This window comes from Echeneis naucrates, chromosome 16, assembly GCF_900963305.1.
Source record: "Echeneis naucrates chromosome 16, fEcheNa1.1, whole genome shotgun sequence".
Classification (NCBI taxonomy): domain Eukaryota; kingdom Metazoa; phylum Chordata; class Actinopteri; order Carangiformes; family Echeneidae; genus Echeneis; species Echeneis naucrates.
In genome coordinates this window covers 6,133,933-6,150,334 of record NC_042526.1, presented here as the reverse complement: position 1 = coordinate 6,150,334, position 16,402 = coordinate 6,133,933, and the positions used below count along the sequence as shown (strand labels likewise).

The 16,402-nt window shown below is 41.7% G+C and overlaps 1 protein-coding gene across 3 annotated transcripts in view; it reads right to left on the bottom strand.

Moving 5' to 3' along the window:
- The window catches only part of brsk2a (BR serine/threonine kinase 2a), a 143,064-nt gene that overhangs the window by 37,926 nt on the left and 88,736 nt on the right, over positions 1-16,402 (bottom strand). For all 3 annotated transcript variants that reach the window (XM_029522601.1, XM_029522604.1, XM_029522602.1), the window contains exons 3-4: positions 5,908-5,993; positions 3,354-3,494 (exon numbers count right to left, since the gene is read on the bottom strand). In XM_029522601.1, coding sequence (XP_029378461.1) covers positions 3,354-3,494; positions 5,908-5,993 — 227 coding nt within the window. The remainder of the gene's footprint in view (positions 1-3,353; positions 3,495-5,907; positions 5,994-16,402) is intronic.

The window sequence follows — 16,402 nt, the reverse complement described above, 5'->3', positions numbered from 1 at the left end:
ACACTGTGATTATATCGCTGAAGCGTTGTGACCTTCAGCAACAAAGTGAATTCAAAGCAGCTCCGCGGAAGGCTGTCCGGTGACTGACCCTCACATTTGACATTGCTACAGTTGGTTGAAATGGAAACTTTCACAAAGATCGATTTAATATAGACATATTTGTTGGTTGTGCGCTCAGCTCCTGCCTGACCTGTTTGCCAATCAGTAAATCTATTTGTAGAGTCATGTAATTTGCACATTGGCAAACTTCAAATGATATTCAAACACATCTTAGTGAGGTGGCGGAGGAACGAGGAGGACAGGGAACCAGTTTGACATTCGATCTGTGTTAATGCGCAATGAAAATCTTCTCCTGCTGCTTTAGAATTCATTATGAATATATCTTACTGACGCCTCCTTTCTCCTTTCTTTTGTCTTTTTTTAGCCTACCCTTACCTATCTTTGCCTCATCTCCCTTGTCAGCTATCCTCGCATGTTCCACCTTGTCGCTTTCTCTCCCTCCACGTGAAAAGACAACTCTAAATCTGAGAGCGATCTGAAACGGGCAGAGGAAACACTGAGTCATAAAAAGCCCTTTCTCTCTACGCTCTTTCATTCATACAGAGACTTTACATCCATCTGGCTCAAGAGGGATATTTGGGGCTAGGAGCGTGGGCGGAGGAACGGAAGCATGTGGAACCTGCCCCCCCCCCCGCGACAGTGAGTCACAGAGGAATAGGGAGCCCTTCGAACAGCCTGTGTAGGTTTTCCTGTGCAGACGTAGAAATGGAAGATACATTCTGGAAATTTTTTTATTCATGTGATGCGGATATCTCATCAGTGAGAATGGAAGGTACTGGAAAGACTCTGTCTATCTGTGTCCCCCTTAATTAACGTCGGGAGGAGGGCAAGAGGGCGCGGCAACCCCCATAAATGATCCTTATTATGATAAATTGACAAGGCATCATTTTCTAAGTGTTACTGAGGGGAATTATTGGATCTAACTACAAGATAGCAGCAAAACAAAGAAAGAGGAGAGGTGAGATAAATCTACTGCTGAATAATACTCCAAAAGAGCTGTGATAATCAATATATGTGCGCACATGGCAGTCAAGGACGCCTTCTCCTTTCTTCTCACAGTCACTTATTTACACAGATTGATAAAAGACTTTGGACTTTTATTTCCTTAAGGAAGGGCAGTTTCTTTCAATTTCCAGTGATATAAGAGTCATCTTCTGTGTTTTATTCATCGACTCCGTGCTGGATAGTTCAAACCCTCAGACGAACTCAAGCGCCCCATCCCTCAATAACCAGCGAAATGTAAAGTCATTTTGACACAAGGACGTTCCGGCTCCTGCAACGTATAGCAGCTACTACAACGGCTTTATTATTGAAAGCAGCAGACTAAATGTAATTGCCTCCTCTAGATATTATAGTATACAACAATACACAGTATATCAAATCACTGAAATTCAACCGTACCTAATCATTCCGTGACAAATCATTTTAATTCTTTCCTTTTAATTGCCCATGCAACATTACATAAATCTGTCTGGAAGGCATTTAGCACTCAGCGGCAGGTTAGAGAATATTATACCAGAACTGTTTTCTATAGGCCTGTTTTCATCTTCATCATCAGCATGAAGCCATTCAAGAGACGTTCAAGTACATGAGATGGACTGACTTGCTGTTTTGGAGTCATAGTGTCAGTGAGAAAAGACGGCAGTCATAGCATGGCCATGGCTGAGCTGGGGCTTTATGATGATATGTTAATATCTGTAATTTGAGGGCCCTGGCTGCGAATATTATAGCTGAGTGAACAGCAAGGAGCCAAACTAATAATGTCCTGCATAATGACCGTGTTTTAATTGCTAGTGACCTCAATATTCTTCTAAATAATGCAAGTAGGACCCTTGATCCGGTCTTTACTCTGCGTATGTGTTACTGTTGCTGCACACCTAGGTTTTATCTGATTGGAAATTTGAACTATCATTAACATGCTTGTTCAACACCGGGTGGCGTGGAAAATGCAGCTGAGGCCGTGAAGGTATAGCTATCAAAAAGGGGGAAAAAAGGAAACATTGCAGCAATTGAACACAGCCTGTCTAATATTACAGGTACACAGCGAGCGGAGAGTGTAAAACAGTCATTTTACCTGAAATGACAAACTGCTCGTTAAAGCAGCCTCTTTCACCATTACTGCTGAATATTCTGGCAGAAGCTGCTGTCCCATTTCTCTGCCTTAGCATGTCACTTCACATCATATATTCTACATGCTCATGTTTTAGTCCCGTGTCGGGGGATCCAGGTGAGTTTTGAGTATTTCTTACATCCTTTTGTTCTTATCTGACTTTTTTTTTTTTTATACCATTTTGTGAAAAGTCACTGGAGATTTTTCTGACCCTGGTAAAAATAAATACACTTGAACTCATTCTACTCTAAGGTTCTGCTGTGTTGACACATGAGAACAAACTGCTGAGCAAAGGTGCACACGACTCGCCTTCTGCTTTGTACCAAGGGACAGAAAGATCCAAACACACGTGTTCACACATTTAAAACAAGGAACACACTTACAAATGAGTGCTAAAAATTAGTCCCTTGCTGACATGTTTGACTTTGGAAGTACATATGATTGCTTCTACTCTACAAGCTGGTAAACAGTTAAATTACCCCCTGAAGCCAAACACAACGCGCCACATTAGTGAGTATCTGGAAGCAAATTTCAACAAATACAAGGACTAGAGTGTAGCTATGAAAATATACTGTGCAATAAGAAAAACTTCACTCCTTTCTCAGATCTAAAAGTAAAAACCAGAGCAATGTGCCCGCTGGAAGTGTGTATTTGAATTCTTTTTTCTTTTTTTTCTTTTTAATCTGAGACTGCATCAACCACATTCATCTGTTAAGGGGGACACTAAAAAAAAAAAAAATGAAAACCAGACACTCTTATAAAAAGCAATTTCAAGTTTTCTCAGTTCTGTAATCTCCATTTTGAATCAATGGTTTGAAAAGTTAATAGCGCTTTGAAACCATGAATAAACTGATTGAAATTTAGATTGTAGATTCACTTCAGGAAGAATCTGTATCCTTTTAGAATTCATTATTTCCAAACTCATTATTTGTTCAATGTTGTATGCCCACCAAATTGAGTTTGTTAATCCTCCTGGTTGTTTATTGGTTATTTTATCTTTTTGTTAACTGTATGTGATGCATTTTTTAAACATACAGATAGTGAATGTCTCTTTTATGGATTTAAATTGGAGTATCCACGATATATATTACGCAAATCCTGAGGCCTTTGGTGACGATAAGGAAAAGAAAGGCACGTGCAACCCGGAGGACGCTTCTTCTATTAGATATGGAGCTGCACTTACCATATGGAATGACTGTGGCAAAAATCCAGGGCAGACATGATCTGTCTGAAGAATTTCCTGGCCTCTTTAGGCGTTAACCTGCCTTTCTTCACCAAGTAGTCAAACAGCTCACCGCCAGACACGTGTTCTAGCACAAGGTACCTGAGAGAAAAGAGGGGGAGACATGGGGATGAGAACGAATGTTGAAACAGAAGGACGGGTAGCAGCAAAAACAAACAAACAAAAAACAAAACCTTATGCACAAATGGAAACGAAAGATTTCACTCGTAGAGATAGGAACACAAAACCGTGCTCTCTACACAGCCGTCTGAAAAGGCCCCGCAGAAAAGAAGAATCAGAGCCTCCGACCTAAGAGGTCTATACGAACTTGAGCAGTGGGAAAAACAGTTCCCTTCCCAGCCGTTTTACACTGACAAAATACCCAGGATCAGTGCTCTGATCTCCCAAAAGTCATATCACGTCGGCTGCTTTTTTAACTCTGCCATCTGTAAAGTGCCCCAACAGTCAGAGTAAAGCACTTGTATTATAAAACAACGTATGCTAAGGTTTGTGATATATTAGATACTCTGACCTCCCATGAAAGGCATAAGAGAGAAGATGGAGTTGCATTACGCTACAAAATGAAGAAAAAAATGGCGCATGCTGCTCTTAGACATAAAGGATTAAGCACTGTAAGCTCCTGTGAGAGTCTTTGCCCGGGCATTCAGTTAATTAAGGAAAAAAAAGGCAAAAAAGAAGCTGGAAGACAGATTTTGGTAAATCCCATTTAGTTTGGTATACTTGCGATACCTATACACTACCTGTACTGCTTTTGTTTTTCTTTCATATTTTTGAAAATGCATAAACATACATCATCCCAGCTGTCGCCCTGCTTGAGGCCACTCTTCAGGTGGCCTTCCACCCTGTGGGGCCAGGCATAGGGGCAGGAAAGCAGTTTATCAACCTGACTGCATGGCCATGATGTTCCAAAGGGACAGAGGAGTAGATGAATCTCCAGTGACCCGGACCTAAAGCTGCATCTGTGGGCTGAAAGCCAGCTGTACTGTGGCCCTGCTCTGCCCTGGCCTGCTCGTATATCCTGAGCTCAAACTCCCTCCATCTTCACTAGGACAAATTGAAACCCAGACAGGCGGTGAAATACTCTCCGTTCTCTCTCTCCCTGCTGTGGAAGTGTGTACGTACGTGCACCTCTTCCTTTTTATTGATTACACCCTGGTGTTGCAAACTGAACAAGGCCGAAAAAGCGTGTGCTCTCTAAACAACTCTAAACCCCTAAAGCCAAAAAAGCTGGCTGTGTGATGCAGTAGATGTTTGGTGTCTATGTGTTGCAGGTCCTTACGAGTAAAAGGCAATTTTTTGTTATATCTCTTTAACAGTTATTCTTCTTAAAACAAATGTTCATCATATTGATGTGCATTATGTTCTGTCACACCATTTTTTCAGCAAACTTGTTTTGTTGTCAAAAACATTGTGTATATATATGATGATTCTATTGTTTGTTGTTATGAAATTTTCATTCGTATAATATTGCTAGGCAATGACTCAAACTTCTCTTTAACCTTTTGTACACAAACGCCTAGACACACACAGCAGCATAAACAGCTTGTTGCTTGTTGCTATTTTGCCGATAGCATAATAAATCTTAAAAGCTCTGGGACCGTCAGGCTATCAATATCACTTTAAAGCATATCAATTATTGGCTTTAAACTACAGATGTCTGAGTAAGAATTTAAAGAATATTATGAGCAAAATTACATCACTGATATTAAGCACAGAGTCACTGGTGATGCAAATGTAAAGCAATTCGTCTTCTGTGACGCCGTTAGTGACCAGCTGTCAAAAGTGATGAAGTAATCTGTGCAAAATGTGATTTTAATAATCCAATTATAGGATGAATCACAATATTCTGCTTTTCCTATCATCTTAAAGGATGAGATGTAGGGTGCTGCGTGCACAATCCCATTTGGTCTGCGAGCTCAACATGAGGGCTAATTGAATTTAGTTGACAAACAGTCCTCTGTAGATCAAGAGGGCTCCTATAAACAGCTGATGGGCTTGTCACTCACCACTGTTTAAGTTGGCTAATCGATTTATGTGTGAGAAAAGAGGAGAGTATGCGTGCGTGTGTGCGTGTGTGTGTGCGTGCGTGTGCGCGTGCGTGCAGCAGCTGCAGCAGACTAATGCAGCTGCCACTCTCTGGGGCTCATGTTTCTGAATGCAATGGTGTTGGCTCTGATAAGTGTGTCATGGCGTTTACATTACGAAGACTTCCTCTCCCTATTAGCAGTCCCCTGGCGTGCACGACCACATTAAATGCTTCATGCCAATACTAATGAAGCCCCCTCTCCCCCCTGAGGCTATCGTTGTTGCCCATGCAATCATAACACCGCAATCAAACTGCTCCTGTGATACATCGGATTTTAAAGACTGCTTCAAGAGCATTTGATGGTGATAATTTGTGTCACAGAGTTGTATCCAAATATTGTCTTGTTTGCCAATATGTGCAGATATCGATCCTGAAATCCATAGATCAAAACCAGCTGGTTATACTTACAAGTATTTTTTATTTTCATAGACGTCGTGTAGCTTTAAAACGTGTGGGTGCTCTATGAGCTTCAGAATGGCTATTTCTCGCTCCACCTGTATGAGAGAGGGACATATGGGGAAATGGGGAGAAGGGAGAGAGAGAGGGGGGGGAGTTTAGATTAGTATAAAAATCACCACACCAAGTTCTTTCCTAACTTTTCAGGACCAATTTCCCTCAAGTTTCTTTCCTCTCATGGGGAGATAAACGAAGTGACCCCAAAACAGCTTGTGATGAGTTCTTCCCCATTGGTTTTTCTGAGGTTACCTCTGAAGGTCGCTGCTCAACAGGCAAATCTTGAGAGGCAGCAATCTTAACATAACCAGCGCAAGAGCTTAACAAGAGGGAGTAAACCATTTGCGAGGAGCTGACTTTCTACTGGCAGACACCAAAGAGATAAGCTTTGACCACACTCTGGTTGGTATCCAGGCCAGCAAGCGCTGCTATCTCTGTAGGAAAATGTAGCTCCAAAAACATTCAAAGAAAACAGGATGTTTTTCTTTGCTTTTAAAAATGGTGCCATCTCTCTCTCTACTTACAAAAAACCCCGGCTGAATACTAAACAATCACATTTCACCACCCTGTTATTTTTTCAGTGGGTAAGAAACATCAAATAAAGTGATCCGTTAGCATCAGAAATCCCACATTTGAATATGTCTGTCCACAAAAATACAGCCTGTAGGTGAACCGAGGTCAAATCGTCCATTTGGGTGCACTTTTTTCTTTTTTTCGCTGCAGAATCGGAGACAGCGCCTCGTACATACAAACATATGGATGTATAAACCGAGACACCTTGTCCAGAGGAAGCAGAAGGCTGAGTTCACCCAACTTTCTGAGTTCTTCTCTTTTTTGCTTACGGAGCTGTTGCAGATACATATATGGCATACTGCGAAACCATTTCATCAAAATCGAGCAGATCGGTTTGGATTTGTGTCAGCATCTCCAGAGGTTGTAGTCAGCGAATAGAGCTGCCACTGAAAATCAGCATGGAGCCCACTATGACACAAACCACCACACTAATCTTCAGCAGCACCCCCCCCCCACTGCACCCACGGCCCTCTCCCTGTGTTCCTTGAGGTTATGTGCTTACTCGTCTCCTCCACATTTCCTGTCCAACTTCTCTTTCACCCTGCATGTCTAACTTTGACTGACGATGGGACTGGAGATAAAAGGACAGTGTGCATTAAAGGCTCCTCTGCCTCATCTCAATCTCTTCAAAGTCATTTTCACTATGTCACTTGCCTGTGACAGCCTTCACATTGCTTTAATGTCACACTCATCACAGTTTAGCTTTATGAACGCTCATGTGGAATGAAGTCAAACCTCTGATCTGCCTGTTAACTTTGTTTCTTTTTAGCTTACACAATGCTGTTTGCTTAACCAGGCAAAAAAAAAAAATCTAATTCAAGTTTCTATTCAATTATTTCTTTTTTTTTTCCCACATTTTGCAACAATGCACATTAATAATCTGTCTGCTCAGATAGGTTTTGTTGTCCGCCTTGCCATGCCTCTTTCAAAACTATTCTATGACTTAACCAGGATCATTACCACCTTCCTCTCAAACACCTAATGCATTATAAAAACAACCTGAATTATTCCACATTCAGTCACTGAAGTTTAAAAAAAAAAGAAAAGAAAAAGAAATACAATGTAGGCGAACTAACTATTGTTGAAGTAATGGCAGACTAAAAAGCTCATAAAACCTGGCCCACAGCTTGTCACAGAAGGGTAAAGTGGTAAACGCATAATTAGCATTAGCCTGGAGTATCAGTGGGCGCGACGGCTAGGCTAATCAGGGCTAATCCATGGACTAATGAGTCCTATCAGCAGCCCTGCACTGGGCCACTTTCTCACCTGAGGCTAAGGTGTGCTGTTAAGAAAGAGCCTTTGGTGGTTAGGCAGGTAGCCTGCAGCAGGGCTCCCTGCAGAGAGACTAATGCCACCACGGACTCAGGGAGAGATGAGCTGTCGAAATGCAACAGAGGCAGCAGCTGGCTTCTTAAGCTTCCTCTAAGCGCCTCCTTTGAGTTAATTGAAATAAGAGAAATGAGGCTTAATGTGAAGACTTAACTGCACAACTGCCTGCTTATTGCAAGATTAGCTGTTGATTAGCGCACAACTGTAAATCCGTGAAGCAACCCTTGCTCTTTCTAGCATTGTACAGTACAACAGTTTCATTAATTAACCCGCAATTATCAGTCAAAAGAAATTATATGAAAAAGCGTTTACACCTCACTCTCTCACATTTGCAAAAGGAGCTGCAAAAGCATGTTGGGTTGGCAAATAAACAGTCTTAATGCTTTGTAATGAGGTAGAACACATCATCAGCACCAACATCAGCAAACACACACACCAAATGCTGTCAACTTTTATCCAATCTCCAAGCACACACCTCCGTCCATAACTTCATGATAGTAGAAACTGCCAGGTTTCCATCCCCTTTCTTGGCTTGGCTCCTTTAGATGGCTCCTCACTCTCTCATTAAGTTTCACATCTGTGAGTCTGGACAGTTCTCTCCAATCACCAATCTCCACGGCACTTCATTAAGACTTTATTATCAGGGACTTGGACAACGTTTACAGAGTTGTGTGCGCACACGGACAGGTGGTCAGGTGAACACGCACCTTCCTTTTTTTCTATCCTTCTTGTTACTTGGGTTCTCCTTGTGTTGTATAGTTTATTGTCAGTTTGTTCAATTCCTAAGTAGACAGGAGTACAAGAGAATTTGGCGGAAGAAAAAAAAACAAAACAAAAAAAGTCTAATGAGAAACCAGAGATCGAAAGAGAGTACAAGACTGACACTAATCCAAATTGGTTATTTGATGGGGAGATAATTTGTCTTGTAATGTATGGTGGTTATTGCTGTCGAGTGGACATCATTAGCACAGGACGTCAGAAGAAAAGCCTGTTGGTGAAAAGGCAGATTGGAAATGCTTCATCTCACACGGTTTCCTATCAGCATCGCATCCTGCCCCACTAAATTGATTAATAGGTTGGAGCTGTGGTGGTGATTACTGTTTAACTACAACCAAGATGGTTGCAAGCAAACCCAAACTTAAAAACACAGAATGAAGCTGTGTGAACGATGAAACATCAACAGACTCCAAGGGACTGTATGGTGTTCCTCCTAATTAAAAACTAACGCACCATTCTCGCCACCCTGGAATTCAATTTTGATGTCGTCGTGTCTGAAAAACATCTCATGAAATTTATTACTCCTAATTATGGTGCGATTTGCAGGTGCAGATGGTACGTTGGGGGGGTGGGGGGTTGGGGTTTGCTCAGGAAGGGGCAGCATGGACAAATGAAGCAGAGCACTCAGCAGCAGCACTCGTGTCATTCCGAATCCAGAGCCAGTTTAGAACAGCTCTGTCAGCTCGCTACGGATTCTATAAATTAGACAAACCAACAAAGGACAGGACCAACATCAACAGATTCAATAGTATGGTTGAAGGTCCAGTGATGGATAACGGATGATCAAGAGAAAGTCAGGCAACAGCAAAGTAACAAAGAGGTTAGATTCACGTCACACGCCGCAGAGCGACTGAACAGAGAAACCAAGCCCAAAATCTCGGAGGGGACAAAACTGGATCACAGGGTCTTTCATCTTTCCCGCTCCACTTATTGCAACTTGAGCTTTCTCTCTCATGCACATGGAAGGAAAACACAGACATTTCTACCCCCCCCAAAAAACTCCAGGCAAGTGAGTGAATGGTCTCTTGACACTGAGATGCGAGGATCAAAGTCAACAGGGCATTCATGTGTGTCAGGCAAAAAAAAAAAAAAAATGCGGGTGGCTATGCTAACATGGGCGTTACAGTGCACGCATGAGCTGCTGAATGGACAGAAAAACAAAAGAGAGACAGAGGGGGGATGAGGGAAAGTGAGAGGGATGAAGCATAAGCCATGTAATTCTCTGCCATGGAGATGAGTAAAAGAGAAATGTGGACAGTGACAGTGCCAGCTCTTCCCCCTGAGTCTTGCAGCTTCTTTTGTTTCTAATTAACACAACACGAAGAACAGATAACCTTTTTGGTCCTATGCAGAGTGTAACGACATCAAGTAATAAAAACATCCACCTGCATGGCTTTGCTTCACCTGTCCTGACAAACTATTTTTGCCTGTTGACAGCTTTTTATTTTTTCGAACATATTTTTAGATTGTGCAACGAGGAAATAAGACTTAACTGCAAATTCCACAAATATGGTTCAATGACTTAATTTGTCAATATAAAAGGATTATAGTAAGAGATGATTCATCTAAAAAAAAGTCATCATTTGTATCATACCAGGCTTTATTAGAAAAAATCCAAAACCCTCATCTTTATTTCACTGATATCAACAATTTAGTATATTATTTTTTCGAAATGGGTATTTTTATGGATAAAACACTAATCCTCAAATTTATCCTTCAAATCTTCCTCAAAATCGGGTTGTAGAAGACAACTGTTGCTGAAATGTAGCAAGCTAAACCAAAGATTTCTCTCTTTTTTATTTTACTAGTTGAAACCAGTCACTGTATCGCATTTGTTTGATTTTAATTTAAGGGGAAGAATAAATCTCATGATAAAACTGCATGTACGGAACAAATAGATACCATATGGATGAGAGAGAAGTAAAATACGGCTGGTGGATGGTGGATGGCCGGAGAGAGGTGGCCTTGGGTCCAGCTGTCAGTGAGCAAAGGGGGAGGGGGCAGCACAGCTTGGCCACTGGCTTTCTGACAAAACCAGTCAGCTCGTCGTCCATTCATACTTGTGACATGTAGACAAATTCAGGCACGTAGCACGCACACACACACACACACACACTTCACACGCAAGCCTCTGATCACGGCAAGCCATGAGCCACCTCCATCCATCCATATGTCGGTCAGTGAGCCAGTGGGGCAGAATCTGTGTTTTCTGCCAGGAGGAGGGGGGCTAGCCAAGCTGGTATGTATGCATGTGTGTGTGTGTGTGTGTGTGTGTGTGTGTGTGTGTGTGTATACACGTAAATGCTCTGAAATGTACGTGTGATGTATGGAGTGCTAAATGTCATTGTCTGGAACCATAAGGTGAGGACGCCACTTTCAAGGGCAAGCACACACAAGTGTGTTCATGTGCTCTGCCCCTCGTGTGTGTACAAGGGTATAACCACTAGCTTCAAGAAAAACACGTTTCCCTGGAAGACCCTGATCATCGAAAATTGGTTTGGAAATTGGCAGGGAGAGACTTGAGGCCGTTTGATTCAACTGTACTTTGTGAGAGGAGCATGTGTGTTAGGTTGCTGAGCTAGTCTGACTCCAAAATAAAATTGCATTGGAATATCTCCATCCCCATCAAAGATATTGAACTGGAAAAAAAAAATGCCCGTCTTACTTTCATCCGTCTCTGTTTATTGCTTTTCCCTCCACCCCGTGGACCGTATAAACACACTAACTGATGTGCACGCATGCAAATACACATCCAGCAAACAAGAACACAGTCAGCGCAGCAGGTTTTTCCTGATAATCGCCGTATAAGTCATTCTGTGTGAAGAGGAGGTAAATTCAGATCAATGTCAGAGACATGTTAATCGATTCTGACATAGTCTTTGCTAGCTCGCTACTCCTTATCCTTTATCCATCTCCCACCCTTCCAAATCTTACCCATTATCCCTTCCCACCCACAACAAACTCTGCCACTCTTTCCCTCATTCATTCTCTCATTTTGTTTCTCTAACCATGCCTAGGATGTGCTTCTGTGCAGCTGACAGATCCATCAGGTTGACACTTAGACCAGTGGCAGGCCACATCATTTCACACTAACAGACGTGTCCCTGGATGACCTTGGCCGTAATTGAGTCTAATGGCAAGAGGTCTTGTACACCCTGAGGTCAAAGGGTATAATCATGAACCTCTTCAAACCTGCTGCACGGGCTGATAGCTGGGATGGAGTGGGACGGTCCGGGGAGTGCTGGTATCTGCAGAATGAGTGATTTATCAGTGACTGGCAGGCTGTGGATCCCTTTGGCAGACATGTTTTGGTATCACTCGTTTTTCTTTTTCTTTTTTTTCCCCCTCCATGCCGTCACTCACTCCATAAGTGAGGAATATTTCATACACAAGGATCGCAAAGGTGACCTTGGGTTGTGAAATGTGGATTAAAGAACTGCTTTTCACAGACTTGACAGACAGACCAGAGAATACAATGTAGTGATTAGATCTGAAGGTCATCTTATATCTGTTAAAAAGTACAAATCAAATCACCTAGAGTGGCCAATATTTGCATGTAATGCATGAAATTGATTGTGGAGTGCAGCGCAAGATAAAATTAGATTCTCTCAGGATTCTGAGGAAATATTAAATATTATCTGCTACCTTATCACGAAAAAAGGTTTTCTTACTGTTTTTGGAAAACAACCTTGACTTTGTCTTATTAAAATGCTTCTTCTTTTGTTTTAATGCAGAATCACCCTCTGCACTTCAGGAAAACAGTAGCGTGATTCTGGCATTTGTAGTAAACTTGTGGAATTACTAAAGAGAAAGAAGAAAGGAAAAAGTGAAGTGACTCAGTGAACACTTGTGGTTTGGGGGGAAAATGAAGAAAGTGATGTGAAAGCAAGTTAAACAAAGAAAGTGAGTAATGAATGCGTAATGAGACTATTTAGTGCAGTTATTCAGGCGAACAGTAACTGACGAGCTGACTGACTCACTTCCGCAACTAATTATCTCCACATATGAATACATGGCTCATTCATTGACACATGAGCTCAGGCAATAGTTGGACAGGCAGAGGAGTCAATACAACAGGTCAGCAGGTAATATTGGCCGACTGAAACAAACCAAATAAGCCTGAAACTTAGCAAATATGCTCAGAACAGCACTAATAACGTGATCAGGGGGTTGTTTCAGCTGTTTCACTTGTTAATTAGGCCTTCCACTGAGTGTGAGTCTTTGACACATAAAAGGAACAGCTTTGTGCTCTGTTGGTACTTTGTATGAATATCAATTTAGCCCATGAGCAGCAAACCACATGTGCGAAAAAAAAAAAAAAAAAAAAGGGAGAGAACGAGGAAGGCTGTTTACATGTATCTGTTTGTGCTTGGTGTGTGTGAGTGAGAAGTCATAGGACTCCTATGACTGAAGTAGTGATAAAGCAAGCACTCTCCGCAGGAAGGATGAAGATGAAGCAACTGATGAGCTGACGAAATTCTAAGTGTCTTGCTTTATGCGTTCAACATGTACATAAGGAGCTGCCCCCTACTCATTACTACTGCTCAGTCAGAGCAACTTCCCTTGTTTATTTGCAACAGCTAAAAGTGGCAAATTTATTCACAAGCAATTGTAGCCTGTGAATAATTGGCCAGTCTTGAAGAAGCTAGTTAACAACACAATCAAGACATAAAGAAATGTGTCGAACACGGAGCGGTTGGTTCTCTGAATAAATGCATGCTCTGCCATTTACTGAAAGGAAGTTTTCTGAGACTTTTCATGTGTCAGAATATCAACATTAATATTAGCTAGTAATCCTAATAAGGATATATTTTAATAGCAACTGTACATTCTTCATCACAACATGAAATATATACACAACTAGACAATTATATCTGCTGTGGGCCTTCATATTGAAATAATAACAGATTGTGAAATAGCTTTTGAACCTATTTCTTTGGTAAACATGAAGATGTGTGCACAGCAAGCATGCACAGTCACCGATAAATTGTTTGCACGTGTGTGCATCTTTGTTGACTGTGCAATGCCACAATGGTCATGGAGCTGTCATTTACGCTTTATGATATGTGTAACTTGTACAGAAATACATCCGCACACACATGTATGTGCAGTGTCAGATCTAATAATGCAGCAAAGGAGTGATATATGAATAGACATATTGCAGCATTGCTGTTGCCCCTGAGTTGACAGTTGTCACCAACAGTGACACACTTCATTGTCCATCAACTATAGTTTCGCAAAGCCCACAGTTAATGCAATACCAAACAAACAAACACACATTTATCCCATTGTTGCTGTGTTTTTCTGGAAATCTCAACACTGTATCAAGAGAGTTTTTTTCCAAAGCTGCTGTATAAGTATTTGTGTGCTGTGTGCTGTCAATGAAGAACACAATAAATCACGAGGACAAAACTCATTAAATGTACTGACAGGCATCATGTTGAAATGCAGGGCACTTCAAGTTTCTCTTTTACAGCGTGATATGAAAAGAGATGACAAAGACAGATTTGGAAGTCGAAATTGGGGTAGAACATAATGTAACTTATTCAATTATCAGTCCCTACGATAGTAAGATGGATAAAAGAGGATCACAATATCCGCTTGCGGAGAAGAAACACATACAGAACACACTTCAGTAGGTCTACAGGTAAAATAAAGAGGTAAGAACTCCCAGTGCAAAATGAAAGAATAAACAACGATAAAAAAAAAAAGGAAAAGAAAACTACACTTTGAAGGGGAACTCTGCTGGTCGTCCCATGAAAGCATCATCCACTTAAGAGCAGGAGAATTGGATAAAATGTGCCCTTCGCTTACAAAGAAAAAGGAAAATAGAAAAAAGAAAAAAACACCCCAAAACAAACGCAACAACAAATAAGAAGCAAACTTCTCATCTATCTGACAACACAGCAGCTGTTGCCTTTGAAGAGGAGAAACAAATGCCATCGGTTGCGACGTCTGTCTGTCTCCTGTCGAGCTCAATAGGGGATCCCGCTACATTTTATGCTCTTCTACCCTCCATTTCATTATTTCGTCTGCACTCCATCTCTGTTTTATCTCGATGAGACAGATGAGAGGTAGGAAAATCAGTCAAACAACATTGTGTGTGTTTGATGAGCTCTGTCACTTGGGCGAGCAGCAGCACTAAAGGTTTTACACGTCTCTCTAGGATGTGTTAGATCCCAAGCTGCCAGTCAGACATGTAGTGCGACACAATGTGACGGAAGTATGGAGAAAGCGGAGGGATTGCTTAGATCCCTAAACATCTGGTGCCCTTCAGATAATATCTATTATCTGGTGTGCATTTTACCTGTAAACATGGTCAACACTCAATAAAGAGTGGTGGGGAAAACATTTTGAAAAAGTAGACGTGCATTTATTTGGAACTGGGGAGTCTAAATTAAATTAAAGATATAGAAAGCGTAGTGACCATGATATTGACTGATAACAGAAAAAGAGCTTTGTAGGGAGTTAAGAGTTTATGGAAATCTATATTATCACTGAGGTTCCTCCCAAGAACGACGGCGAACAGAGAAAAATGATGCAACAAAATGCACCGATAAAACAATGATCTGCTTTTCTGTAATAAAACTATTCTTAAAAGTCAGAAAAGCCGGATATGTTCAATTTAATGCACGCAGGAAAACCTTACCACCAATGGGCGGAGAAAGAAGCAGCCAAAGTACAGCAGGAGAAAGCGCTTGTAGCTCTACAGTCAGCCTGTTGAGATCAAACTGTGTGGTAAGCCCCGGCTTCTGGCACAGCACCATACAAAGCTGATGGATCAACGCGCAGGGGCACAACATATGAAACCCATTTATTTTAAAGGTTGTCTGTACTCACGGTGCAGCCCAAACACATGCAGGCCAGCAGACACAAACGCATGCACGCACAAGCACACACACACACGAATGTTAAGTTAAGGGAGACGTGTGCGCATTGGCGGCATTTATATATCCAACCCACTCGCGGCACAACAGAGATGGGAAAGAATGGTCGATCTATAATCATTAAGAGGGAATTTTGGAGAAGGAAAGCTACAGAGCTGTCGCAGAGGTGTCGGGATAACAAGATTAGACCTTGCGTGATTCATCTGTGGCCATGGCGTTCTGCTCCTCACCCGCCCACCACAATGTCTGTCAGTTGTGTACTCAACCGTCAAGTCCTTGCTGTTCTCTGCCACCTTAGTCCTACTTTATTATTTCAAATTTCGATGCCAGATCATACCACAACATCCTACTTGACTTCTCCCGTGTTACAAACTACATAGATTATAAAAAATATACATTTGCATTGCTTGGTGGAAGACTAGATTAGTGGGAGGAACATTTCAAACTGTAATTATCTTGAGAAAAAAGTCCTCATCCATGCCCTTAAATGTCACGGCCGTCCTTAGTAATGCAGAGGTACTCGGGCTCTATGTAGTGTCCTTTGCATAGTGCTGGGGTCATTTGTTTCAGAGGGCAGTTTCACTAAAAACAACTCCAAACTCTTTGTCGCACACACATTCCTGATGTAAAATATTATGACTGACATTAAGGACGGTCACCAAACCACAGGCAACCTGACTACGTACAAAAAAAAGGTATCTACTTCATAAGACTCCGATTCAGAGTATATTAACCTCATGTTCAACATCCTTTGCAGCCCTCTTTTCTCACACACACACACACACACACACACACACACACACACACACACACACACACACACACACACACACACACAAACACACAAACACACAAACACACACACACACACACAGTCTTCTCTG